Source organism: Rutilus rutilus (genome assembly GCF_951802725.1).
Source record: "Rutilus rutilus genome assembly, chromosome: 23".
NCBI classification, from domain to species: Eukaryota; Metazoa; Chordata; class Actinopteri; order Cypriniformes; family Leuciscidae; genus Rutilus; species Rutilus rutilus.
The window spans coordinates 20,354,916-20,378,993 of record NC_140233.1 but is presented as its reverse complement, the minus strand read 5'-3'; the positions used below and the strand labels follow the sequence as shown (position 1 = coordinate 20,378,993).

The following is a 24,078-nucleotide window of genomic DNA, read 5'->3' as shown; positions in this document are numbered from 1 at the left end:
CACACATTGTGGTCACTGGATTCATACAACTGTATAAAGAGAAGTCAAAATAATATTTAAAGAATGTATGGAGAATATTTCAGGTGAGGCGATGAACAAGAGCAAGAAAAAGAAAAAGACCGAAAGACTTGAGTGCTTTTGGACAGCTGCACTAAGAAACTCACAGACAAAGACAAAACATGGACAAAAGGCAGGTGGTATCCTTGAAGGAGGTCTACAGCAAGCTGCCCAAATGTATGACAACTCTGTAACATCGTTATCTTAAGGAATACAACACATACCCACCACACTACAAGGGCCACAGGTTGTGACCTGATGTAACTAAGAAATGTGAATCACACTTGAAACCTTAATTCCAAATTCAAACTGAAATTTAGCCTGATCCAGCTCTGTTCCCCCTGAGTGTGTCTGTAATTTGTTACACTTAAGTTCAGCTCAGGTCATTGTATATGTGTCTGAGAGGTGCAGAGGTCAAGTCAAGGGTGCAGGTCCTGTTGACCCAATGCTCCATGTACTCTGAGTGTTCCCCTTTCTTCCATCCAGACCCAACTGGCCCCCGGGGATTTCCCAGTCCCTCGTGTCAGTCATCCGCACTGAGGAGGGCCCAATGACACGGGCCACTGATGAAACAAGAGACGAGTCCACCAGGGAAGAAGGGAGGGGGGACATAGCGAAGACCCCAAAGACAACCGAATGATTTGGTTTGAGTGGAAAAGGAGTATGTTGTCATAATACTTGTTGCTTCATAAAGAGGAACAAGACTTGATATAAATATGTTTTTCTTATAAATCACTAACACAAAAGTCAAATTTAGATTTTTACAAATGGACAAAATAGCGGCAAAAAAAGAAAGAAAAAAAAAAGATTGGATGGTAAACAATTATAATAGATGGATGAATAAGTCTGATTGAGTATACAAGCCAATCACACAAATGTGATGTGAACCCTTATTTGAAGGTTTCTAATGATATCCAACTAGGTGTTGCTTCTGGAAGTTGTGTTGCTCTATTACTGTTAGATCTTACCACGGCATTCGGCACTATTTATCATAATAGTCTCATTGATCACCTTAGAGTTTGGCATTCAGGGTTTAGCCTTGGATTGGTTTTCCTCATATTTAAAGGATAGGACTTTCTCAGTTAGTTTAGGGAACTATTGTTCTTCTGTTGCCCCCCTTGTGTGTGGGGTTCCTCAGGGCTCAATTTTGGGGCCAGTCTTGTTCTCCCTTTATATGCTTCTATTAGGTACGCTTCCATGACATTCATTATCATTTGTATGCTGATGATTCTCAAATTTATCTACCATTGAACCGTGGGGAATTTTCTCTGTATAAATGTCTGACTGAGTTTATTCTATTTGGTAAAAAGGAATGTGTGGAGGATGTTAATGATCGTCTGGTTGCTTCCAGTGAAAAAAACTTTCTAGTGTAAAAAACCTTGGTGTCATTTTTGTCTCTGAGCTGACTGAAAAGTATTGCATCTGGGTGTGATCCAGGTCTCTCTCGCACCTGCAGCTTGTTTAACATTCAGCTGCTAGATTTCTAACTGGTACTAAGAAGAGAGGGCACATACTGTAACTCCTGTACTAGCCTAATCAATCTACACTGGTTACGTCACTGTACTGGTCATTATACGTTACAGAATTCATTATAAATTGGTGTTATATGTATTCAAAGCTTTGCATGGCTTAGGACCTGAGTTTATCTGATTTAATAAGTCCGCATCAATCAAATAGGTCTCTTCGCTCAAATTATCAATTATATCTTACTTTTCCTCGATATTGTTTTAAATGTAAAGGTGACCGGGCCTTTTTTAGAAGCTCTAAGGCTTTGGAATGAGCTTTCCCTGTCCTTAAAAACACATCCCATACATTAAATGTTTTTCAGACTGCATTAAAAACCTATTTGTCTTCTTTAGCATTTAAAAAAGCTGTGTAATTTGTTGCTTGTTGTTTTGTGGTACTTGTTTTTTATGCCTGTTTTCATTTATTTTTCCTTGTATAGCACTTTGGTTCCACATTGTGGTGTTTGAAAGTGCTTTAGACATAAAGTTTGAGTTGAGAACTTGTGCAGAACGCATGAGATAAAATTCCACCTGAACATATTCTATTTTAAATAGAAATGGCCATTTAACATTATAAATGTCTTTCTTTTTTTTTTATTATTGAATGTGTCCTTGCAGAATAATTCTTGATTTCTGTCAAAAATATGATGAGATGTTTATTTGTATAGTTCATGCAGGATAACGAAAAAGGAAAAATTTATTGTTATTTAAAAAAAAAAAAAAAATTTGACAAAAAAATAATTTTTCGAAAAAATGTGGGAAAAGAATAAAATCATGAATGGCTCATCATATAACCATGTTTAAATCAATAAACTATTAAAACACATTATGTTATTTATAATGAAAAACAGTAGCCTAAAAAAAAACAGAATAAACCCTGGCTGGTTTACTGGTCTCCCACCCCAGTCAAACATAGTAATCTCAAATAACACAATACAGTAGGCTATATAATCATGTCATTAAATCAAATGACTATCAAAGTCATTTACATGTTTATAGTCAAAACATCAAAGTGCACTTTAAAGCATGACAAAAGATTATTGAAACATAATGATTATTCACATTCAGAACAATTATTATTATTGCGCTCAAAAACATATTCAGCATAGCCATTAAATTATTAATATATTGATAATAAAACTAGATCCCTTATTCTAGATCATTTTGTATCAATATTGAATCAATATAACAGTACTAAACTACGCTAAAACTATAGTACCTAAATGTACTATAGTTAAATGTTTGGCTAAATGTTTGTAGGGCAGCTTGTCTACTTATCCACCCACATAATACCGGATGAACTTGACAGAATGAACGGGAAACGCTCGCATGTTTAGTCTTTCCGCGTCTACATTTATCCAGCAGCAGTCGACTTTGAATATTAGTTCATCACTTATTTCTTCACAATACAGAAACACGACGTATAATAGAGTCATGTGAGGATATAGCTTACGAAACGCCTGAAATCACCGAGGACAGTGAGGACGTTCAGTAGGCTATCTTTTTTATGTCCGTTACAGCGGAAAAGTAAACATGTCGGAACCGAGATTAAAGCGAATAAAAACGTGCCTCCCTCTCTGTAAAACACATTTATCTACTGCTGGGAGTCAGGTAAGACAAAACTTCCCGACTGTTGTGGAGGAAAGTCTGTGTGGAGTTTCCACTCTACTCATGGAGGTCTCTTACAGACTGGAAGCGCTGGTAAGAAGAACTCTAGTCTACTGTAAACATGATGCGCATCGACAGTTACATTATAACACCCCAAATCATCCGTGTAGCAGTAGGCTATTGTAGAATAAACTACATTCATGTACAGCATTGCTTTAAAAAGTTTTATATTTATAGAGTTCTATGCCATTTGTTAATTGCGTTTTATGTAAAAGTTTGGGTTGTTGTCAAGATGCGACCAACACCCTGAGCAAATTCTCGCCCAAAAAACACTGGATTTTATCACTGTATAACTTTCATTAAAACATAATTGTGACAAACAGGTTGTCAATCTTTTAAAATGTTACTTTTCATGTTGGTTTTTTTGAGTTTTGAAAAAAATGTTTTGCCTAGCATATATTTTCAATAAAATATTTATTCCATGACACAAAATAGCCTATCAAATGGAATATCGAAATGATGGCTACTAAAACACTTTGCCTTGTTGTGTAGACAGCTTAATGGTTTCTTGTTGTTGTTGTTGTTGTTGTTTTGCTGGTTTGTTTACAAAAATCAATCAACATTTTCAATGTATTATTTATTTACATTGTTCACAAATATGATAAATCATGAATATCAAATCTCACCACAGTCATGAGGGTCTAATGGGGTCCTCTCTGTTGGTTCTTGTAAAATGACAATAAAATGGCTTCTTATCACGTGACAACAAATATTTGTAACAAAACTGCTTTTTACATCATAACAACAACAATTATGAAGTTATTCTCTTGCCAAACTTTAGTGTATCCTTACATACCTAAATATTTTACTACGGCATGTCTACATATTTTTAATAAATCAGTAGAATTTGTCTATAAATAAATATAGTTCACAATGACATTTACTTTATTGGTTTTAAAAATAAACAAACATGTAAATATATTCTCTGAAAGCATAAATAATGGACTGACAGACTAACCCATTTTCTTCACTTACAGGAAACTGTGGTTGGCAAAAGCATTACACTGTTTTCCAGTTAGTTTCGTTTTAAATCAGATCTGTCTTCCTTTCTGTTTTAGGCCAAAATCTTTGAGCAGAGTGACTTGTCTTTACCCAGAGTGGCTGCGTATTTTCATCAGGAATCAGTGAAAGAACTAGAACGGGCAGAGGCAATGCTGCAGTACCTGTCCCAGCGGGGAGGGAAATTCTGCGGCAAGAACGTTCAGGTATAACTCGCCCATCTAACCTGTTAACCTGAGGACCACCACAAGACTTGGCACAAGTGACCCATATTGTTTCTTAAAAGAAATAGCACCTTGTGGAGCAGCCCAACAAAAATTGTAAAGTCATTCTGGCAATTTTACGGTAACTTACCGGGATTGCTGTGTGAAAGGGGCTTTTGACAGAACGTTAGGTTAGAATGTTCCTTGTTAGCTGGGATAGAAGGCATCTCATTTATTTAAACTCATGTTTAAAAATGCGAAATAGAAAACTCAGACCCTAATTATTAATCATAAGCCTATTTTTCCCCCATAAAACCTGAAGATATCCTTTTACTCCTGTTTGTATGGGGCAGCAGCACTTAAGGGGGGGTGGAGGCGGGCCGAGGAAAAGAGAGCGATGGGGGTAAACTGGCAGGGGGTTTTGCAGAGATCTCCCCTTTAATGCCTGTTAGGGTATATGTTTCCCCTGAGTTCCAGAAAATTGGGGAGATTAATGTGAAGGCGGAAGGACAGTGCATTAATTGTTGTTCCAGATGGATTCCGTGGCACTTGCAATGCTGTCACTTTACACTACGTCCTCTATACTGTTTTCTCTTCTTTCTATTTTTTTTTTTTTTTTACTATCCAGTATCCACCCTTCCCTGATTTTATGACTCGTGTAAAATTGATCCGGACTGGGACTGGTGAGGGTCCATCAGCAGCGATTTTGAACACCTTGTTATCCGCTCCTCCGCGCTGGGTGATGGTTGTGCACACTTGGAAACCATTGTGTGCTGTCTTCGTTAATTGTAGCTCAATTAAAATTTGACTGATATGAGGATTAATCAATTTAGATAGCTTTGAGTGTTTTATCAAAGCTCTTGAAACTATTTTAAGTTACTTAAATTACTTAAGTTAACAATTAAAAAATACACTAAAACAGTAATGTTGAGATATATTATTACAATTTTATATAACCGTTTTCTATTTGAATATATTATTTAATGTAATTTTTTCCTGTGATCAAAGCTGAATTTTCAGCATCATTACTCCAGTCTTCAGTGTCACATGATCCTTCAGATATCACTCTAATATGCAGATTTGCTGCCCAAGAAGCATTTCTTACTATTATCAATCTTTAAAAAAGTCACGCGTTGGTCGAAATAATACAAAATAAAGGGTTGCATCAAAACACAAGCAGCGAAGGTAAACTTCTTAGAAAAGCTAGATAGAAAAAACACTGGAACAGAAAAACCAAACTAATAATGATGAGATCACACAATGAACAGAAAAAAAAAGGCAAATATGCAGAGAAACTAATGAACGTCAGGTGCAAATGATAATCAAATGGTGAGTAACCAAGGAACCGAAAACACAGAAAACTGAACTAAACTAGTGAAAACCCATCCAAACATACAAAACACAGAAATACTATAACAGAAAACAGTTGTGCTGCCTAATATTTATTTATTTATTTATTTATTATTATTACTTTTTTTTCAGAATTGAAAGTTTAAAAGAACAGCAGATGTCTTTACTGTCACGCCTGCGCACATATATATTCAAACGCGCATACCTATAGACTAAACACGTAATACGCATGTGCACGCCATCAGCGTTCTCACAGGTTCGCGTTTTAAAATTTTGCGCAGAGAGAACTTAAGGGTTTTCTGTTAGAACCGTGTCGTGTTAGCGGCCCCTAAGTTAATAACTAATGATCGTTGCGACGGAAGTGAATCAATCAAAACTAACTTTAGCTGGACAATAACTTTATTCTAGAGCTGCTGTAAAGCCAAAACAATCTCTGTTACTTTAATTTCCTGTTATCACTGTAAAGCTGCTTTGAAACAATCTATATTGTTAAAAGCGCTATATAAATTAAGGTGACTTGATTTGACTTGACGTTTGGTCCATTTAATGCAGCCTTGCTGAATAAAAGTATTAGGGGCCGTTTACACAAAACCATTTTCAACTAAAAACAGGAAAACTTTTGTACGTTTTAGCTGTTCATTTTTTACGACAATGGCATTTTGGGGGCCCTGAAAACGCAAAACTTTGAAAACGGTTTTCAAAGTGCAAGTTTTTGAAAATGAAACCGTTATCATCTCAGTGTAAAGTACAAAAACATGACTTCGTAAAAAAAACGGTGACGTCATGCGCATGTGTATTACGTGTTCAGTCTATAGGCGTGTAGTGTTTCTTTATAAAGTGACATCGCCATCTACTGGTCTGGCATGAATAATACCTCGTTTTTAGTTGTTTTCGCGGATTCGTGTGAACGGGTATCATTTTGACGACGTTGTCGTCTGTACGCAAAAAACACAAATGAAAAACTTTTCAGTTTTTATTACATTGTTTTAAATAAATGTATAAAGGACAAATAAAAATGTATAAGCTTTCCTGTAGCTCAAAACAGTAGAGCTTTGGCACTTGCAATGGGTTCGATTCCCAGGGAAAGCAAGAACTGATAAGAATGTAAATGTGTACCTTAAAATGCAATGTAAGTTGCTTTGGATAAAAGCGTCTGCCAAATGTGTAATGAACTTTTTTTGTTTTGTTTTTCTGAATTAAAATATATATATATTTTAGAGCAATGAACATTACAATGAAGAAAATAACATAATTAAAAGAATGAAAATCTTAAAAAGAAAAACTTTTAAAGCAGTTTGCATGATATTTTATTATTATTTATTAGGGAAAAAATTCACAAAACATTTTAATTTCTTATCTGAAAAGAATTATTGTACAAGAATTGTAAAATGTCATGTGGTACGACTTTTTTAATAAATAATTTGTGATATTTGTGAAAAAAAAAAAAAAATCTAAAATCTCACCCCGAAAATCACGTTTTACCTTGAAATTATTTCAGTATTTCAATTACCTTAAGGATTACAAAACGTCTATTTCTAAGAACTTGGCACATGTGTTTGAAAAAAAAAAAAAAATACAAGATTTTTTTTTTTCTTCATCATGGACACATTTATTTGCCATTGGCTCAAATATTCCTTGCAGTGATTCTAACATGAATGAATGAATAAACCAATTGGTCAGACTCAAAATCACATGTAACTTCAATGGCACTCAAAGCTGTGTTATATTGGCCTTGTCCCAAATGGCACACTTGACATAGACCTGCATTCTCACATGCGTCTGTAAAGTCCAGAACCCTGTAGGGTGTTTTTAGGGTGTGTTCACACTTAGCAGGTTTGGTTTGATTAAAACGAACTCTGGTGCGATTGCTCTGTTAGTGCGGTTGATTTGAATTAGTGTGAACACTGCCATCTGAACTCTGGTGCACCAAACAAGCGGACCGAGAACGCTGAAAAGATGGGTCTCGGTCCGCTTCCTAACGAACTCTGGTGCGTTTCGACTGAAATATAAACGCAGCAAGGACCAAAGACATCTAAATTCACAAAAAATAGGATATGAAATATGAATCTCGTCATTTACACATCGGTACAGGCGTCAGAAACGGCGTCTCCTCGCAGCAGATCTTCATTTGTGTGTGTGACGGAGGGATTCCAGCTGCTGTTTTGACTCCTTTACACATTTTATTAGCTCTTCATGATTTCTCCGCTGGTCAAAATACCATATTATGTACACACATACTGTACAACGAGCGCATTTAGCCCAGCACACAGCTTGTTTTGGATGTTTGGAAAGTTCCGTCTTAAATATATGTTTTTTGTTGTTGTTGTTGTTGTTGTTTTGTATCTTTAGATTCGGTCTTAAAAATGAAAAGTGAACCAAGACGAAACATATCATTTTCTTTTTTGGCCCAGACCTAAAGAACCAAGAGAACCGAGCTATAAGTGTGAACACTCCCTTAGATTTCAGAAGGGTGCTGAAACTCAGTACTGACCAATCAGCATCCAGGACCGCAAATTATATTTGATAACACTTTACAGTGTCCTTGTTACACATGTTAAATGTAGTTACTGTAGTAATAACTATACATTTTTCATAATTACATGCAACTAACCCTAAAACAAACCCCAATCATAACTCTAACTCTATAGTAAGTATATGTGGTTAATTATTATTACTCAGTACTTAAATGCACAATTACACTGTAACATGGACACCTTAAAATAAAGTGCAACCCTTTATTTTAAGGTTACATTGTACTTACTCAAATAAGTACTGAGTAATATTAATTTACTACATGTACTTACTATAAAGTTACAGTTAGGGTTAGTTAGATTGTAATTATGCATAGTAACACCTTATTTTACTTACCATAGTAATAACAGTAAATTATGCATAATTACATGCAACTAACCCTCAATTACTCAGTACTTAGACGTATAATTACATTGTAACAATGTAATTATACATGTGACCACATATACTATATTACTAGTAGTACATGTAGTAACGTGTAACTATGTCAACTTAAAACAAAGTGTTACCTTATATTTTTATAATTAATGTAACATTTACATCAGTTTAGTGTATACTTCTAATTCTTAACACACAGCGGCTTTTCTACGCGTGATAGGTTTCAACTTAAAACATTAGGCTCATGACTAATTGTATGTTTGTGCGCAGAGGCCAGTCACTGAAAATGTGTGCGCCGTCCTTCCGGGTCTGGAGATCATGCTTGGCCAGTGGAAGGAGGAGATGAGCGTCATGGTGGAGTTGAATCAACTGGCTCGTGAGTACGGAGATCCACACACCGCCAGCGTGATCAAAAGTCAGTTCGTTGAGCCCCTCGTCCCGAAGGTCAAGCTCGTCGGTGACCTCTTGACCAGCGCTCGCAGAGTGGGCTGCACCAGTGACAGCACAGGTGGCTTCGGCGAGTACCTCATCGACCAGCTACAAGAGACCCTGACTGCCTAGACTTCCTCTTCGAATCGTTTAGGAAGCATGCATGTGTATATAGCACTTAAACAGATGAATGGATGGATAGACTGAGACACTCACAATAATGCAAGTTTTGTAACAAGTATAGTCACTCCAATTGTAGGTATAACTTTGGTCGCCCTTTAGATTAGAGAATACATATTCACTATTAAGTAGTTGCTTGTTATCATGCATGATATCATGCTTGTTATCATGCATGATATCATGCTTGTTATCATGCATATTCAAGTAATATGCATGCATATTACTTGAATATTGGATGTTAATTAGTACTTATAAAGCACATATGAATACCTTTTTCTGCATGACCATATTCTAGATCCCTCGGTCCTACCCAATACCTAAACATAACCACAACAGTTACTATCAATAAGCAGTAATAAGGGGTTTATTGAGGGAAAACTCCTAGTTAATATTGAATATGTGTCCCCTAATCTAAAGTGTTCCCATTATTTTATTATCATAAAATGAAGGTAGACAAGAATGAGAAGTTTAGATAAGAGTTTAAACTTATTTTCTCTTCATGTATTAGCGCTTCAGACCATAAATGTAGATGCATTTATATATGGAACACTGCTTTGTCCTGTTTATTCTCTGTGTGAGAGATTTTATTTGTATTATTTTCTCAAAACAAAATGTATATGTTATGATTTGTGAACATTATTTCAAATGAAAAGGTTATTTATACGTTATTTTAAGTTTTGACTTTTGCATATTATCCTGCAGTGGTTTTAATAAATGATGTCCACATTTCATATGCCATTGTGTATTTTTTCTTTATAGCATAAAAAAAGAAATGTTTTCCAGAACAAGTTGTCAGGCTGACAGAGTTATTATTGTACACTTTTTAACATACAGTCTTACTTAAACTCCAGTTGCCTGTATTCAGGCAACAAGTAGGCCTAGTACTAACACAAGACAGATAACGCAGCATATTTGGGAATTTGGAAAAAGAATTGAAGTTTTTAACTCTCATCCGGCTCTTTAACGCCCCCTATTGTAGGACTGTTGTGCGTCCATCTGCTATTGTAAGAAACGCTAAATAAAATGGGCCAAATCATAAACAGATCATGACCGGCAATACTTTACCTAGTAGTAATTTTCTGTGTAAATAAATAAATAATTGATTAATTGATTAACTAAAATAATAAAAAGCCTACCAATTTCTTTAAACGAAATAATACAACCTAAACATTATTCATTGTAGCCTATGTTTTTATTTCAGTTCTGAACATCATATAGCCTACTGATAAGCATCCCACCAATCAATAGGCCTACATTTAAGTCTAAACTATTATTCACATGCGCATGCATATATTTATTGTTAAAATTATGGTGTTTTTATTTTTATATATTTTATTATTTATTATTCACAATTGTTTGAGATTCCCGATGAATTATTTAATTTAGTGTTCATTTGGCATTATTATCCTTATAGTGTTTTATTATAGAACACTTTAAAAATAAATACAAACAAACATTAACGTATCACTTTTTTCTGTTACATTAGCCTAGGCCTACTGAAATCCCTGCTGTTTGTCGTCTTATCAAATACAGTATAACACAGTTATTTACTTATTAATTAGAAACAAATGATAGTGGAAAGATCCCTTAGAAAATATAAAGGAAAGTCCTTCCCCGAATTTTTTCCTGGGAAAATTCAAGAAAATGTAAATGTAGAAGTGTTGAAAAAAAGCTGAAAAGCTTAAATCTTTGATTTGATGACAAATAAACAAATAAAAAAAACATTTCAGTCCACATATTCACGCGACAAAAGCCGTAAGAGCAACTTATATCATTATTTATAAATGAATTTGTCATTTTAACATTTTTATGACGCAGTCATTAGCTGCAGTGGCAGGCCGTCAAAACCACGCCCTCTTTCTCAGCGCGCATACTCATTGGTCAAACTGTCCTCTGCAGGACACGCCCCCAGACTGGCTGGGCTGTATATAAACAGGCCGTGATCTCTGACCAGCATCAAGTACCTGAAGGGTACAAGCAAAGAAACCTTTTGAGGGCCTGCGGTTTTAAAACGGTTGTCTCTGGCAATACATTGTTTCAGGATCTTAAGGAATTTGTCTTAATATTCCTAAATCCTTAAAAACTTTACTACTTGGGAAGCATTCAAGTAGGCTAGCCTAGTTATAAGCCTATACAACATTTTTTTTTTCTTTAATTCATAAAGATGGAGTTGTCGGATATTCCCTTCCCCATCTCATCAGCTGATGATTTCTACGACGATCCTTGCTTCAATACCAACGACATGCACTTCTTTGAAGACCTGGACCCCAGGCTCGTTCACGTGGGCCTCCTCAAGCCCGACGAGCATCACCACATCGAGGACGAGCACGTGAGGGCACCCAGTGGGCATCACCAGGCCGGCAGGTGCTTGCTGTGGGCATGCAAAGCCTGTAAGAGGAAAACAACCAATGCTGACCGCCGCAAAGCCGCCACCATGAGGGAGAGGAGACGACTGAGCAAAGTCAACGATGCTTTCGAGACCCTCAAGAGATGCACGTCCACCAACCCAAACCAGAGGCTGCCCAAAGTGGAGATTCTGAGAAACGCCATTAGTTACATCGAGTCTCTGCAGGCGCTGCTCAGGGGTCAAGAGGAAAACTACTACCCTGTTCTGGAGCATTACAGTGGAGACTCGGATGCCTCCAGCCCGAGATCCAACTGCTCTGATGGCATGGTGAGAAGGAGCCTATTTATATACAAATGTAGTGATGTTATAATAGTAATTGTATTCTTTACCTATTATATTTGATTGTATATAGGCCAATATTTATTTATCCGTTCATTCATTAATGGTTTATTCTATACGTTGGCAAAGTACATTCTAAAAAACGCTGGGTTGTTTCAATGGTCAAATATGGACAAACCCAATCGGTGGGTTTAAAAATGTAAACCAACGAACTCGGTTTGTCCATTTTTGACCGTTGCAACAACCCAGCGTTTTTTAGTGTAAAGGTGTTTTTATTTTATTAGAATTTGGAAACATGTGAAAACACATTTTTCATTCAACAGCCAAAAAATATATCGCTAATGAATGAAACATTGTTAATTATAGGCCTAAGTAAAAAAAATAAAAATGTATGTAGGCTACTTTGTTGATTATGTGTCTTCATTGTAAATAAACATTTTTCTCGTGTTTTCTAGATGGATTTCATGGGCCCTACATGTCAGTCGAGAAGACGGCACAGTTATGACAGCTCTTACTTCAACGACAAGCAAAATGGTACGTCATGTCGAAAAATTTCCAGAACATAGCCTATATAAATATCGACTTACTAAATTCGTCTTAATTAAAATTTTATTTTAAGTTAAATAAAATATCTGAGTTGATGTTAAAATGTGTTATTTTGTTTTGCAGCTGACGCACGGAATAATAAAAGCTCAGTGGTGTCGAGTTTGGATTGTCTGTCCAGCATCGTGGAGCGGATTTCCACAGAGACCCCCGCGTGTCCCGTGCTGTCGGTACCGGAGGGGCACGAGGGGAGCCCGTGTTCTCCGCAGGAGGGGTCTGTCCTGAGTGAGAGCGGGGCCCCTGCACAGTCCCCGGCAAACTGCCCTCAACAGCAGGCTCAGGATCCCATCTATCAAGTGCTTTAAAGATCCGCAACATTTCAAAGCAAATTGAAAGAGACATTCTGAATCAAGAAACATTCAGCAGAAAAAAAATGCAAATCCGATCTTAACGACAAAAGAAAGACTATTTCGATCCACTGCTGGAAACTAGGAACGAATGATCTTTCTTTCTTTCTTTCTTTCTTTCTTTCTTTCTTTCTTTCTTTCTTTCTTTCTTTCTTTCTGTCTGTCTTTTTATGCTGTGGAAAATCTAATTCCTTTTTGAAAATGGCTCGGCAGATCAGCAAGTGAGTTTCTTAACTACGCTTATTTATATTATTGTATCCATGTGAAAATGTGACCATAATTTTTTTTTCTTTCTCCCCCTTTGTGAATATATATTTTCTGTCACCATCACCTTTTATTTCCTAATTATTCACGAGAGAATCGTAATCCAGATACGGATAGTAGGACCACTTTTGTATATGTGTAAATAAGATCTGTTTTGTTAAAGCGACGAAAACGAACAAACATATTATTGTATTTAATGATGATGCCTGTTTGAAACACTAGCTTGTTGTGTCTTGTGTTAAACTTTATATTTATACTTCTTAAATGAGTGAATGTCGGATTAATAAAAAAATAGCCTATAACTATTTATACTCAAATATTTGATGGGATTTTGTGATTTATTCCATGCACTATTGAAAAACAAAACGGATTTAGCGTGACAGGGGGAATTGATACCAGTTGAGCTCTTTTTAAGTTTTTGTTTTGTTTTTTATCACAAAAAAGACATAAAATAATATTTAACATTTTTAGCCTACATTTTGTCCATGCTGTTCCAGAGAACCCTGGCAACTTGAGTTGATTTAAGAATGTTTTCTCGTAGCTTTCTAGCGTAAAGCTAAATATAAAAGTTAGAGGAAATAATTTACCCTGCACGAGGACTTTTGAGGGAATAGCCTGTTAAAAAGGGGTAAAAAGTTTTCGTTTCACAAATTAATAAACAAGTTTATTCAGTTAATGTAGGCTACATTCTAATATGAATAGCCTATATACAAGTGTAGGATTGTTAATAAAAAAACTATAAAATGTTAGCCTACTTTTTTAATAACAGATTTGTTATATCTAAGGGATATAGGCCCATATTTCTCGCGTAAGAAATTAATAAAAAAGAAAAAAATAGGGCTAATGGCTGACATATTATAACAACAGCACCATCTTGTGTAACCTATTGAACGATGTAGCCTATTTGCATAATGCACATCTCATATTTGTAGCTAACTGATCATCATATTGTGCATTATTATACGTGTCACATTTAAAAAAAAAAAAATGTTTAGCCTACTTTCTCATTAAAATTATTTAACCAATTTCAAATTCTTTTTAGAATTTAAATTTAAAATGTCATTGACAGGATCTGTGACTGCCGATTACCACAGAATAATTTCGACTCGTACCTCAGCGTGTAGGTGTAGCCTAAAAACAAACTAAAACTGACTATACACTGTGAGACATTTTGAATCCTGGAAACTTGGATTTTTTGGGACTACTGTCGAAGGCGGAGGAACATCTGGATACGCGTGACAGGTTACTATTCTTGTGGGTGGATAAGAAGTCACTGTTATCCTTCCGCCTGTCAAAGTTAATTTTTTTCCCGGCGTGACAGGAGATGAACATTGAATATATTTGCACAGACAAGGTAAGCAACTCGAGTTTAATCACTTACGTGTCACATACGAGACGGTGTAACATTATTTAGAAACCGTGCGTCGTAACTTTTATCCGTGTGCAATAAAACTCGCGAATTTCACGCGACAGCATTTTTTATCGAACCCTGTTTCTGCACTCGTGGAATTAGAAAGAAATGGTCTTGGGTGACAACCTCCAAAAACAACGATTTTATTGATGTTTCAATAAGAACAAGTACTAAGGCTTTAAGTCACACTTTATTTACATGACATATAAAGGAATTAAACTACATTCCAAGACGATGGGTTGATCAACAACTAGTCCTGTGCAGTCAGCACAGAATGAGGGTGTATCTTGTCCATCATCATTGTGGAGGTCTTGGCCTGCAGGACGACGCACTTACTTTCTGCGACGAGCGGCAGCGCCCTTCTTGCTGCTGCAATGTCAAGAGTAGTCAAAACACAACATGTGAGGAAAATTATGCTTTGATTTAACACTCGACCGAATTAACACTGCAACACTCTAATTTACATTTCACACCACAGCAAGCACAAGCTCGTTCAACCCAGGCTTCACTTGGGCCTGTTGTCGCAGTATCATAGGCCTAATGATGTTTTTTGGCAGCATCAATCAAAAATGAATTCAACAAAACTAGTTTAAACTAGTCTGCTCAACATCAGTCCTGGAGAAAGGCGTAAATCCATATTCCCTAGCCTACTGTCCTTTTTTCTTAGTTAGAGTTTCCATTTATTTCCATGCATTATTATTAATATTTAAATGATCAAAATATATAGGCCTATTATTATTATTTCATTTTTATTATTATAATTTATATTATATCTTTACTTTTTTTTCTCATAAACCTCCTCCGTCTTGTCCCTTAGACCTCCATTGTAAATTAATGATGATAATAATAATTAATGTCCCCCTTTAGTTAATCATTTTATCCCTTAAACTCATCTTTGATCACCAAACTTACATTATTTAAACGTTTTTTCCTTGATAACATTTAATATATGCGGTTCTATGATTATGCAAATTAGCCACGCCTCCACTCACTCACACCAGGGGCACGCTCAAGTTCAAAACGGTGCGCAACGTTTTGCTACGGTTTCCGGGTTGAACGTCATGTTTCCTGGAAACGGCGTGCAACGGGGTTTGAGATACGTTTTCTCTTGTTTGGTGTGTGTGTCAGAACTGCAGTCCAATCAGCAGCAACATGTATATAAAGCACGCGGTATTAAAGTGAACTCGCACAATGGGTTAAAGGAAAGTATTTACAAATGTGTTCGATGCAGCTCGGTATACGCAACAACTGAGGATATTATGCTGCGTTCCAGGCAACCTGTAACCCGTGTTTTTCCAACCTTATACCCGTGAAAGTGCACTGGAACGGCAGTCAAACCTGTGACTTCCCACCCGTGAACTCGTACTAGATCGATGTACTCCCAGTTACGAGCTCTGACGTCACATAGCCCGCAAAACCATACAAAACAACAATGGCAGCCCCTACGAATGCAGTGTTTCTGCAGGCGGCACACGGCGAGAATACACTTTAGGACAATATAACGTTGCAGTCAAATTAATAATAATATAATAATAATGATAATAATACACACACGATTATGTATTACAATGTTATGTGTCTGAAACAATAAGTATGTCGTGAAAGTGTATTGGCGCATGGAAATGTTAAGGTGACGTAAACTTGGTAGTTTAGTTTAGTAGTCAGGTAGTTTGGCGTGACTGGCCTGGAACGCTACAAAGTCGTGAGTCGTGGTTTGAAGTCGTGATTTACGTGCTCAAAAACCTGCCTGGAACGCAGCATTAGAAGACATGTTTGTCGTAAGTTTTATTGTAAAAATATAGGATATCAACATAATGATGTAGTTGTTTATAGTTTTAGCTTCATTGCAAGTGTATGACATTTGGTATAGAAATAAACAATGGTAATTAAGTGCTTTTCCTAAAAATGAGAAAGAAAATACAGGGTATTAAAACAGTATGACCTACAAATAAAGTCAGTATGTGAGGCTAAATAGATGTGTTTAGGCATATTGTGTAGTATTAAACACATATTTATATCGACTTCATCAGGCTCAGAAAATTCTTCACAAAGAATGGCCTTCTCAGCTGCCATAGTTGCAACTCTTGCGTCATCAGAACAGTGTGTTCAACGCATCACCGTTTCTGTTTAAAAAACGTTGTGCAGCGTTTTGTCGGGGCTGAACGCAGCCCAGCTCAGAGATTCACTCGTTGACGATCACACGTTGATCTGATTGGTTACAGGGTAGTTTGTGACGTCAGAAACACCAGTGATTTCAAACCGCGTTTTTGAGACTGTCTTTGGTTCACTGCAGTTTTAAGGAGAAAATACTCAACAATGGTGTTGACTTATGAATTTGCACATGGTTTGTCTTAAAGCATATTTAAAAACCCTTAAAACTTTGATTTTCACCACAGGGGGATTTTAAGTGATTAATTATTATATATTTTTATTATATAATGAAAAAAAAATGTATTATGAAAAAAACGATGTAGTTTTTACAATAAGAAGTAAGATAATAATGTTGTCTGTTACATTAAGCATGTTATGACATCTCATAGCTTATGTTATGTATTTTATGGATAGCTTTACATGCAAAGGCAGCTTGGTGGAAAATAGAGAAACATAATGAACGAATGCTGATTTTCAATTCCTGCATATTGATAATAATTTAAGTAATTCCTAAAATGGATTACAAATGTCTCTTTGTGTCTATAAATCTGCAGATTAGCATGTTGCTGTTCTCAGAAAGCGAGTGCAGTGTTCTTGCATGTTAAGGGGCCGTTTACACAAAACCATTTTCAGCAAAAAAAAAACAACTTTTGGGGTGTTCAGGGTATTTTTTCTTTACAAAGTGACATTGCCAATTACTGGCATGGCATGAATAATACAGAGATTTTAATCATTTCCGCGGATCCGTGTGAATGGGGATTGTTTTGACAATGTTGTCGTCTCTCTTCTGTACACGAAAAATGCAAAGGAAAACTTTTCCGTTTGTCGCGAAACCGTGCCCTAGGTTCACTTTGTTTTCACCATCACAGAAGATCTGTCAATGCACTGAAGCAGTCACACACAGGCCATGCACAGCAGGGGGCGCCATAACATTCGAGAAACATGCAACTTACAATTTGCCGAGCTCCTCCACTCTCTTGCGCAGTGTAGTAATCTGTAGAAGATCAGAGATTTATCAGTGATATCAAAATTTACCTCAAGGGAAAACATACCGCTGATGACAATTGGATATACATGTTCATAAATGTTTCCTGTCCTCTTGTCTCTTTCGCTATTTGTTTCCTCACCTCATACTTCTGTCTCTTCAACCTCTCTGTGTGCTCAAATTTCTCAGATTCCAGGGTCTTAATCCAATCAAACAGCTCCTGTGCTTTATCTCTGAAGTCCAGGACACAAGACATAAGTAAGTTAGTTTACATGGCCTCCCTTTAACAGTTTACAACAGAGTATAACTCACTTCAGTTTGTCCTCATTGAGATGGTCGATGCTGAGTGGCTTGCGTCTATCGGCCAGGATCTTTTTCTTCTTCTCTCTCTCTGTCTGCTTTTTGCCACCTTTCTTGGAGTCAGCCTGAAGGACAACAGAGCCTAGGGTTTCAGTCATTGTTGTTTCAGTTCATTCTCCTCAGTTCATTTTATCTGTTTAAATAGAGTTACCTTCTGCAGGTAGCTGCTGTAGTTGGAGCCCATGTTGGAAAGAGCTGACTTCTTCTTGGCATCTTCCTCTGCTTTCTTCTTAGCATCTGCCTCCTCTCTCTTCAGCCTCTCCTCCTGTGGGAAACATCAGGACGCTCTGTCAGTTAGTGGTCGACCCATTATTGTTGTTTTTCAAGGCCGGTGCCGATATCTTAGGGTGTTTCTCAGAGCTGTGGATCATTTGCTTTGTTTCCGAAACAGGGTTCAGATCGCTTTCACAAGGCAACATTTCAATTCGTACCAAAATGTGTTTATGCAAGTCACATGTGAGTAAAGCTGTCCTCTTATTGGTCAGAGTTTCCACTGCATCATCCATAGCTGTCGTGAAACGCGCAAACACTTATACGCCAGTATGGAATCAAGGCTTCGTCGAGCCAGCATTGTTGCAATGCACAGAGAAAAGCAATTACCTTCACAACATTTTAAGTTTAAGAGTCACTCTTTGGTTTTCGACTGTGATAACTAATGTGCTAACTCACAGAATCAGACACTACTTCTATTTATATAGCACATTTCCAGTTATGAATTATGATAGCGCTTGGTTCGTTGGTCTATTGGGTCGGATTACTTTCTCACCTCAAGTGAACCGCCCCAGAGTTCGGTTTCAATCAGGCTGAGACCTCCTCATTCAGGCGATTTCGGAGCGATTTGTTTTGGTGCTGATCCGAGCGATTGCCGTGTTCATATATGCCTAAACAAACCGAACTAAGGGACAAAACACACCAGTTTCGGAAACAAACGCTCCAAACGAGCCAGGTGTGAAAACGCCTTCAGGTTGGTAGATGATATCTATTGCTGAAATAAAAAAAATATTTTACATAATATTTACTAAATTAGGAATAAATAATTTGAAAATGTATATAAAAAATTTAATTTGATTTTTTTTTTTTTTTTAATCTGTAAAATAATTAGATTTATACTTTAGATTGCAACATCTTGATTCTATAATGCTTTTAGAGTAATTTTCACAAATAAAGAAATTTACTTTCTTTAAAACTTCTGTCAAATAATTTATTAGACAGAGCTGTTTAACAGAAACAGAAATGAAGATGGAGAATGGGAGCTCTGTGTGCTCATCATGGTGCTCATGCCTGGCATTATCAGCTCTATCAAAATAAAAGTCCCACTTCCAAAACCTTTTTGAGTGTTGCTGATAATTAAAAAATGCCAAATATCAGCCGATATATTAGCCTTGGTGATATATCGGTCGACCACTAATGTCGATGCTTTTGCTAGAAGATGGACACTTTCTAGCCTTGCAAGGTCAGTATGTTTCCATCCACCTATTTTTATGTGCATTTTGGGATATCGCATAAAAAACGCTGGATGGAAACATCGTCAAGATGCACGTAAAATTCTTTAAAAACTTAATTGAGTCGGATAAAAAAATTACACGCGCATAAACTGCGATGGAAAAACTTTTACCGAATTGATTCTAAGATGCGCATCAAAAAAGACATGTGACTTGTGATGGGATGGCATAACTGGACCAACCAGCGGACAGATCTCATTTTGGTCGTTCTGAAATGCCTGAGCAAAGTCTGTTGTCAAAGTGGTTTGGTATAATTACCTCCCGGAAACGTCTTACACGACTGCGTTCCCAAACACCAGTCGTCGGCCTCCGAAAGCAAGATAACATGACCTCGTTTATTGCATTTCATCTGAGTGCTCTGAGGCACAAGTCATTTATTATATAAGATAATTATTATATTATGTGGCTTGTCGTACTGCAACAACTTCCATTTTTCTTATATCTTTCTGATATTTAGCGCCAGTTTATCAGGAATTGGCGATTTTGTTCTCTTCAGCTCACTGGATGGAAACGCTGCTTTATTCGCGAATGTTTTATGTGATATTCCAATTTTGCGCATAAATTAAATTCTCAACTTTGGATGGAAACCGCTAGTGCTACACACCTCGCGTCTCGCCTGGCGCTCCTTATCCTTTTCAGCTCGAATCCTCTGCTGCTCTGCTCTCTCAGCTCTGCGCTTCTCCTGTTTGAAGACAGAAAACATTCACATGTTCATTTACAACTTTCTGAAGAAGATCAAGCTATGCCAACGATCTCGTGACTGTTTTACTTCTCGGTTTATGTTCACTCACAATTCTCGCCTTGAGGGCGAGAAGTTCCTCCTCCTCCTTTTTCCTGTGCTCGAAGTGAGCATCGATGAGGCCCTGCAGCTCAATTGTATCCTTGTTCTGACGTTTCTTCTGAATGTCCTGCGTTCACACACACAAGAAACAAGTTGTTTAACCCACTAACAAATACATGGCCATTTTAAAGAGCATCAAATAGGAACAAACTCTTACATCAAAGTCCACTTTATCACCATCTGGGATCTTGGGTGCTGATGGCCTGGAGTCAAAGAAATAAAATTTATATCGTAGATTAAATTATTTCGATTAATGTGCAAATATAGGTTAGTTTCTAATACTTACTTGAACTTTGGCTTCTCATCTGTATTAAGAGTGAAGAGGAGACAAGTACATGTGTTATTGTGAAATCCACTCAGGGCAATACAGTTAACGGTACACAGCAAATGTTGGAAAATTAAATTATTATCAATTTTAAATGATTAGTTATTAAAATATTAAAGTTATTAGATATCTACATTGATTTTAGATCAAACATCCAAGCACAGCCATGATGCTCAGAAACACCCTTATTTTATAAAAAAAAACTGTGACTAGTTTTAATCCCAATTTAAGAAATTTAAATATTATTATAGATTTAAAAAAAAAAATAAAAAAAAATAAATATAAAAAAAAATATATATATATTTTTAAATATCAAATTATTAAAATATTTAGAGCTACACGTGTCCAATTCAAAAGTTTTCCTGAAACAGCAGCTCTGCTCCTTAAAATGAGTTGGTCAGTTTTCAGTACATGCCATGCAGAACTCAAGTGTGTCACTGCACGGTTGTTATCATTTAATATTCTTTCACCCATTTCATTACATAGCTTAATCTGTGAATAGGTTATTGCCCACAGCATCATAAATGTTGTCCACTGGGAGTGAATAGGTTATTGCCCACAGCATTATAGATGTTGTCCACTGGGAGTGAATAGGTTATTGCCCACAGCATTATAGATGTTGTCCACTGGGAGTGAATAGGTTATTGCCCACAGCATTATAGATGTTGTCCACTAGGAGTGAATAGGTTATTGCCCACAGCATTATAGATGTTGTCCACTAGGAGTGAATAGGTTATTGCCCACAGCATTATAGATGTTGTCCACTAGGAGTGAATAGGTTATTGCCCACAGCATTATAGATGTTGTCCACTAGGAGGAGACTGCAGACAACTAAAACAAGTCCGTTCAACACTGATAAAGTGGGATACATCTGTAATCAACATACCTTCCCCTTCAGTGACAGCAAGCATTAAACAAGAACAAAAAAAACAAAAACAGAATAGATATTATTATTAACTATAATACTGTGAGGGACCGAATCCGCCAACATTAAAAATAAATAGTTAAAAGTTTGTTAAGTCCTTATTTATGTATTATTTTATTTCTTTTTACATTTATTTCTACATTTATGTATATATTTTACATTAATCTATTTCCACATTTAGTTATTTATACATTTTTATGTCTGTATGGTAATGAGGGGGCATGTTTCCACTCCACATTGTACAATGTATACACTACAGATTCAGTGCAAAGATAAATAACATATGAGTTGCCTTATTGTGTAATAAAATGTATTTATAAAATGTATTTCAAATTTCATATTAATTTCATAATAATTATTAATTATTTTCTTTTATTAATTATTTTATGACCAGTGCAGCAGTATCACACATTGCGCAGTTATTACATATGTCCCATTGTGATTGCCTACTTTCACCACGTTCTAACAAGAAGAACGATTATTGGGAGAAATGGTGAACAGATACATTACATCATTTATAATTGTTTTTAAAAATGCTCTGGCAACAAGATTTTACAAGAAAACGTTGAAAAATTGTACTCACCCTCGAAGTGCTCACTGTAAAAAACAAAACAAAAATCAGAAGCCTGATTATGCCCCCTTAGTGCACTTCATAGAAATCCAGTTCAATATGCATAGACACTTTATGATACTTACACCTCCTCTGTGTCTGACATGGTGATAGTGGACTTTGAGACTAAAAGAAAATGAAATAATGATGCACAAATCAGAACCTCAATTGAAGACTACAGTGAGTTTAATGAATACTTAAAAAAATTAAAGTCTCTCTCTGTATAAAGAGAATATATATATACACTCCCCTTTGTCCCCTTAATTCTGAACTACTGGGGCATTTTGCCAAATGAAATAATCATCAATAATGTCAGTGAGGACTAGGAATGTAGGATGTAAATACTCCCTCCAATTTTTTCCTGTATAAATTATAAGGCAACAATTACATTTTTGTTTATAGTAGTCTGCTATGTTTTTCACTTTTCAATTTCTCAGAAGATGTGCAAAGTCATTTAGCTAAGTATTGCCAATTGTATTATTAGCTGACCTGTGACCTGGCTGACACTTGATCAATCATAAATGCCCTTATCCATACTTGTACATGTAAAAGTTTGTTTCCACTTTGCCCGATAGATCCTTGGTCTTGTCAGGACGGTAAAAGTCATTGAAAAGCTCAACAGTAAGGCACTTTCCTTCAGAACATATTCTTGTGTAGACAAACAAGTAGTAGAAAAACACATATCTTTGAAAATATAGTGTTATTTGCATATTTGTAGATGATTTGTGTTGTTTCCCAATTTCAGAACTAATATTTTTATTTATAGTGCAGGACTCATATTTTGGAACAGATCAATACAAAATACTACAAAATCTTAAATAATAATTGCAGGTTTTGATTAATTTAAAAATACAAATCATCAAGTTGTTAACTTCTGAATAATAATCAGGAAATGGATGTGAGCAATACCTAAAAGCATCTTGGCCGAATATGACTAGACAGCTGCACTTAATAGGCCCAAACATTGTTCAGGATCTAGTTTCCAAGTTCCATCTCAAGTTTGTTTTTTCTTCTATATTTGGACATAGCACGTTAAGATATAGATTGAATAGAATATGTTATTCAGACAATTCAAAATAAATTAAATTTAAATTTAAACATAATTTTAAAGCTACCCATTTTAGAATAAGTCTATAAATGATATTTTAACTAAATTCATTTTTTCCACAAGTTTGTGTAAAACCTGATGAGTTCACACGCTACTTATCACAAATCGTCTTAGTCTAAACTGACGCACAACTACACACAAACTTTCCTGATTTCACAATTTCCTCACACTCTGCACTCATCCCCTCCTTCACCCTTACCTCAGAAAAGCTGAAAGAAGTGAGCTCCCTGCTGGCGAAGACTGGCTGTAAAGTTCAGCAAACATACATTTCTGTTATAGTGACACCTGATCTGTTTAAATCTCCCATTGGTGGAGATTCTGTAGTGGGAAGGGTTAAAAAGGGAAGGTCCAGAACTTGGCCCAGGCACTGAATAAGGAGATGAATGAGGGTTTGAGGAAATGTAACAGAGGCGTAAGATTGGAGGAGTGAGTCCAGACACTGTTGCTATATTTGCTGTGGTACTACGTAAGCACAATTAATACATTTTCTGAAAGGGCCGAACGTGAGTGGGTTGAACTTAGCTTTTGGTGTTATTTTCAACATAATAGATAGATGCGTCGGATGAGGTTTTGGGGAGTGCCCCAGAGCTCGCTCCCAAGTCCACATATGTGTTACAAACACCTTACATTTTTTCATTATAAATGTCTAGAGGTCACTA

General features: G+C 36.3%; 3 protein-coding genes across 3 annotated transcripts; 2 read left to right on the top strand and 1 right to left on the bottom strand.

The window, feature by feature from the left end:
* The first annotated feature begins 2,860 nt into the window (after positions 1–2,860).
* Positions 2,861–10,032, top strand: LOC311282852 (ferritin, heavy subunit). The gene is made up of 3 exons (XM_084396916.1): positions 2,861–3,263; positions 4,289–4,435; positions 8,963–10,032. Exons 1-3 carry the CDS (start codon positions 3,096–3,098, stop codon positions 9,251–9,253), a joined length of 606 nt encoding a protein of 201 aa, XP_084253042.1. The 5' UTR covers positions 2,861–3,095; the 3' UTR covers positions 9,254–10,032.
* A 1,224-nt stretch (positions 10,033–11,256) lies between these two features.
* On the top strand, positions 11,257–13,516 carry myod1 (myogenic differentiation 1). Its single transcript, XM_084397788.1, has 3 exons — positions 11,257–11,975; positions 12,443–12,521; positions 12,657–13,516. Exons 1-3 carry the CDS (start codon positions 11,466–11,468, stop codon positions 12,893–12,895), a joined length of 828 nt encoding a protein of 275 aa, XP_084253914.1. The 5' UTR covers positions 11,257–11,465; the 3' UTR covers positions 12,896–13,516.
* A 1,267-nt stretch (positions 13,517–14,783) lies between these two features.
* tnnt3a (troponin T type 3a (skeletal, fast)) lies at positions 14,784–23,822 on the bottom strand. The gene is made up of 12 exons (XM_084396670.1): positions 23,619–23,822; positions 22,398–22,437; positions 22,285–22,298; positions 20,738–20,756; positions 20,609–20,654; positions 20,402–20,518; positions 20,215–20,292; positions 18,260–18,373; positions 18,061–18,173; positions 17,891–17,981; positions 17,717–17,757; positions 14,784–14,981 (listed from the first exon to the last, which is right to left on the bottom strand). The coding sequence occupies exons 2-12, from the start codon at positions 22,415–22,417 to the stop codon at positions 14,945–14,947; spliced, it is 690 nt and encodes a 229-aa protein (XP_084252796.1). The 5' UTR covers positions 22,418–22,437; positions 23,619–23,822; the 3' UTR covers positions 14,784–14,944.
* Positions 23,823–24,078: the final 256 nt, after the last annotated feature.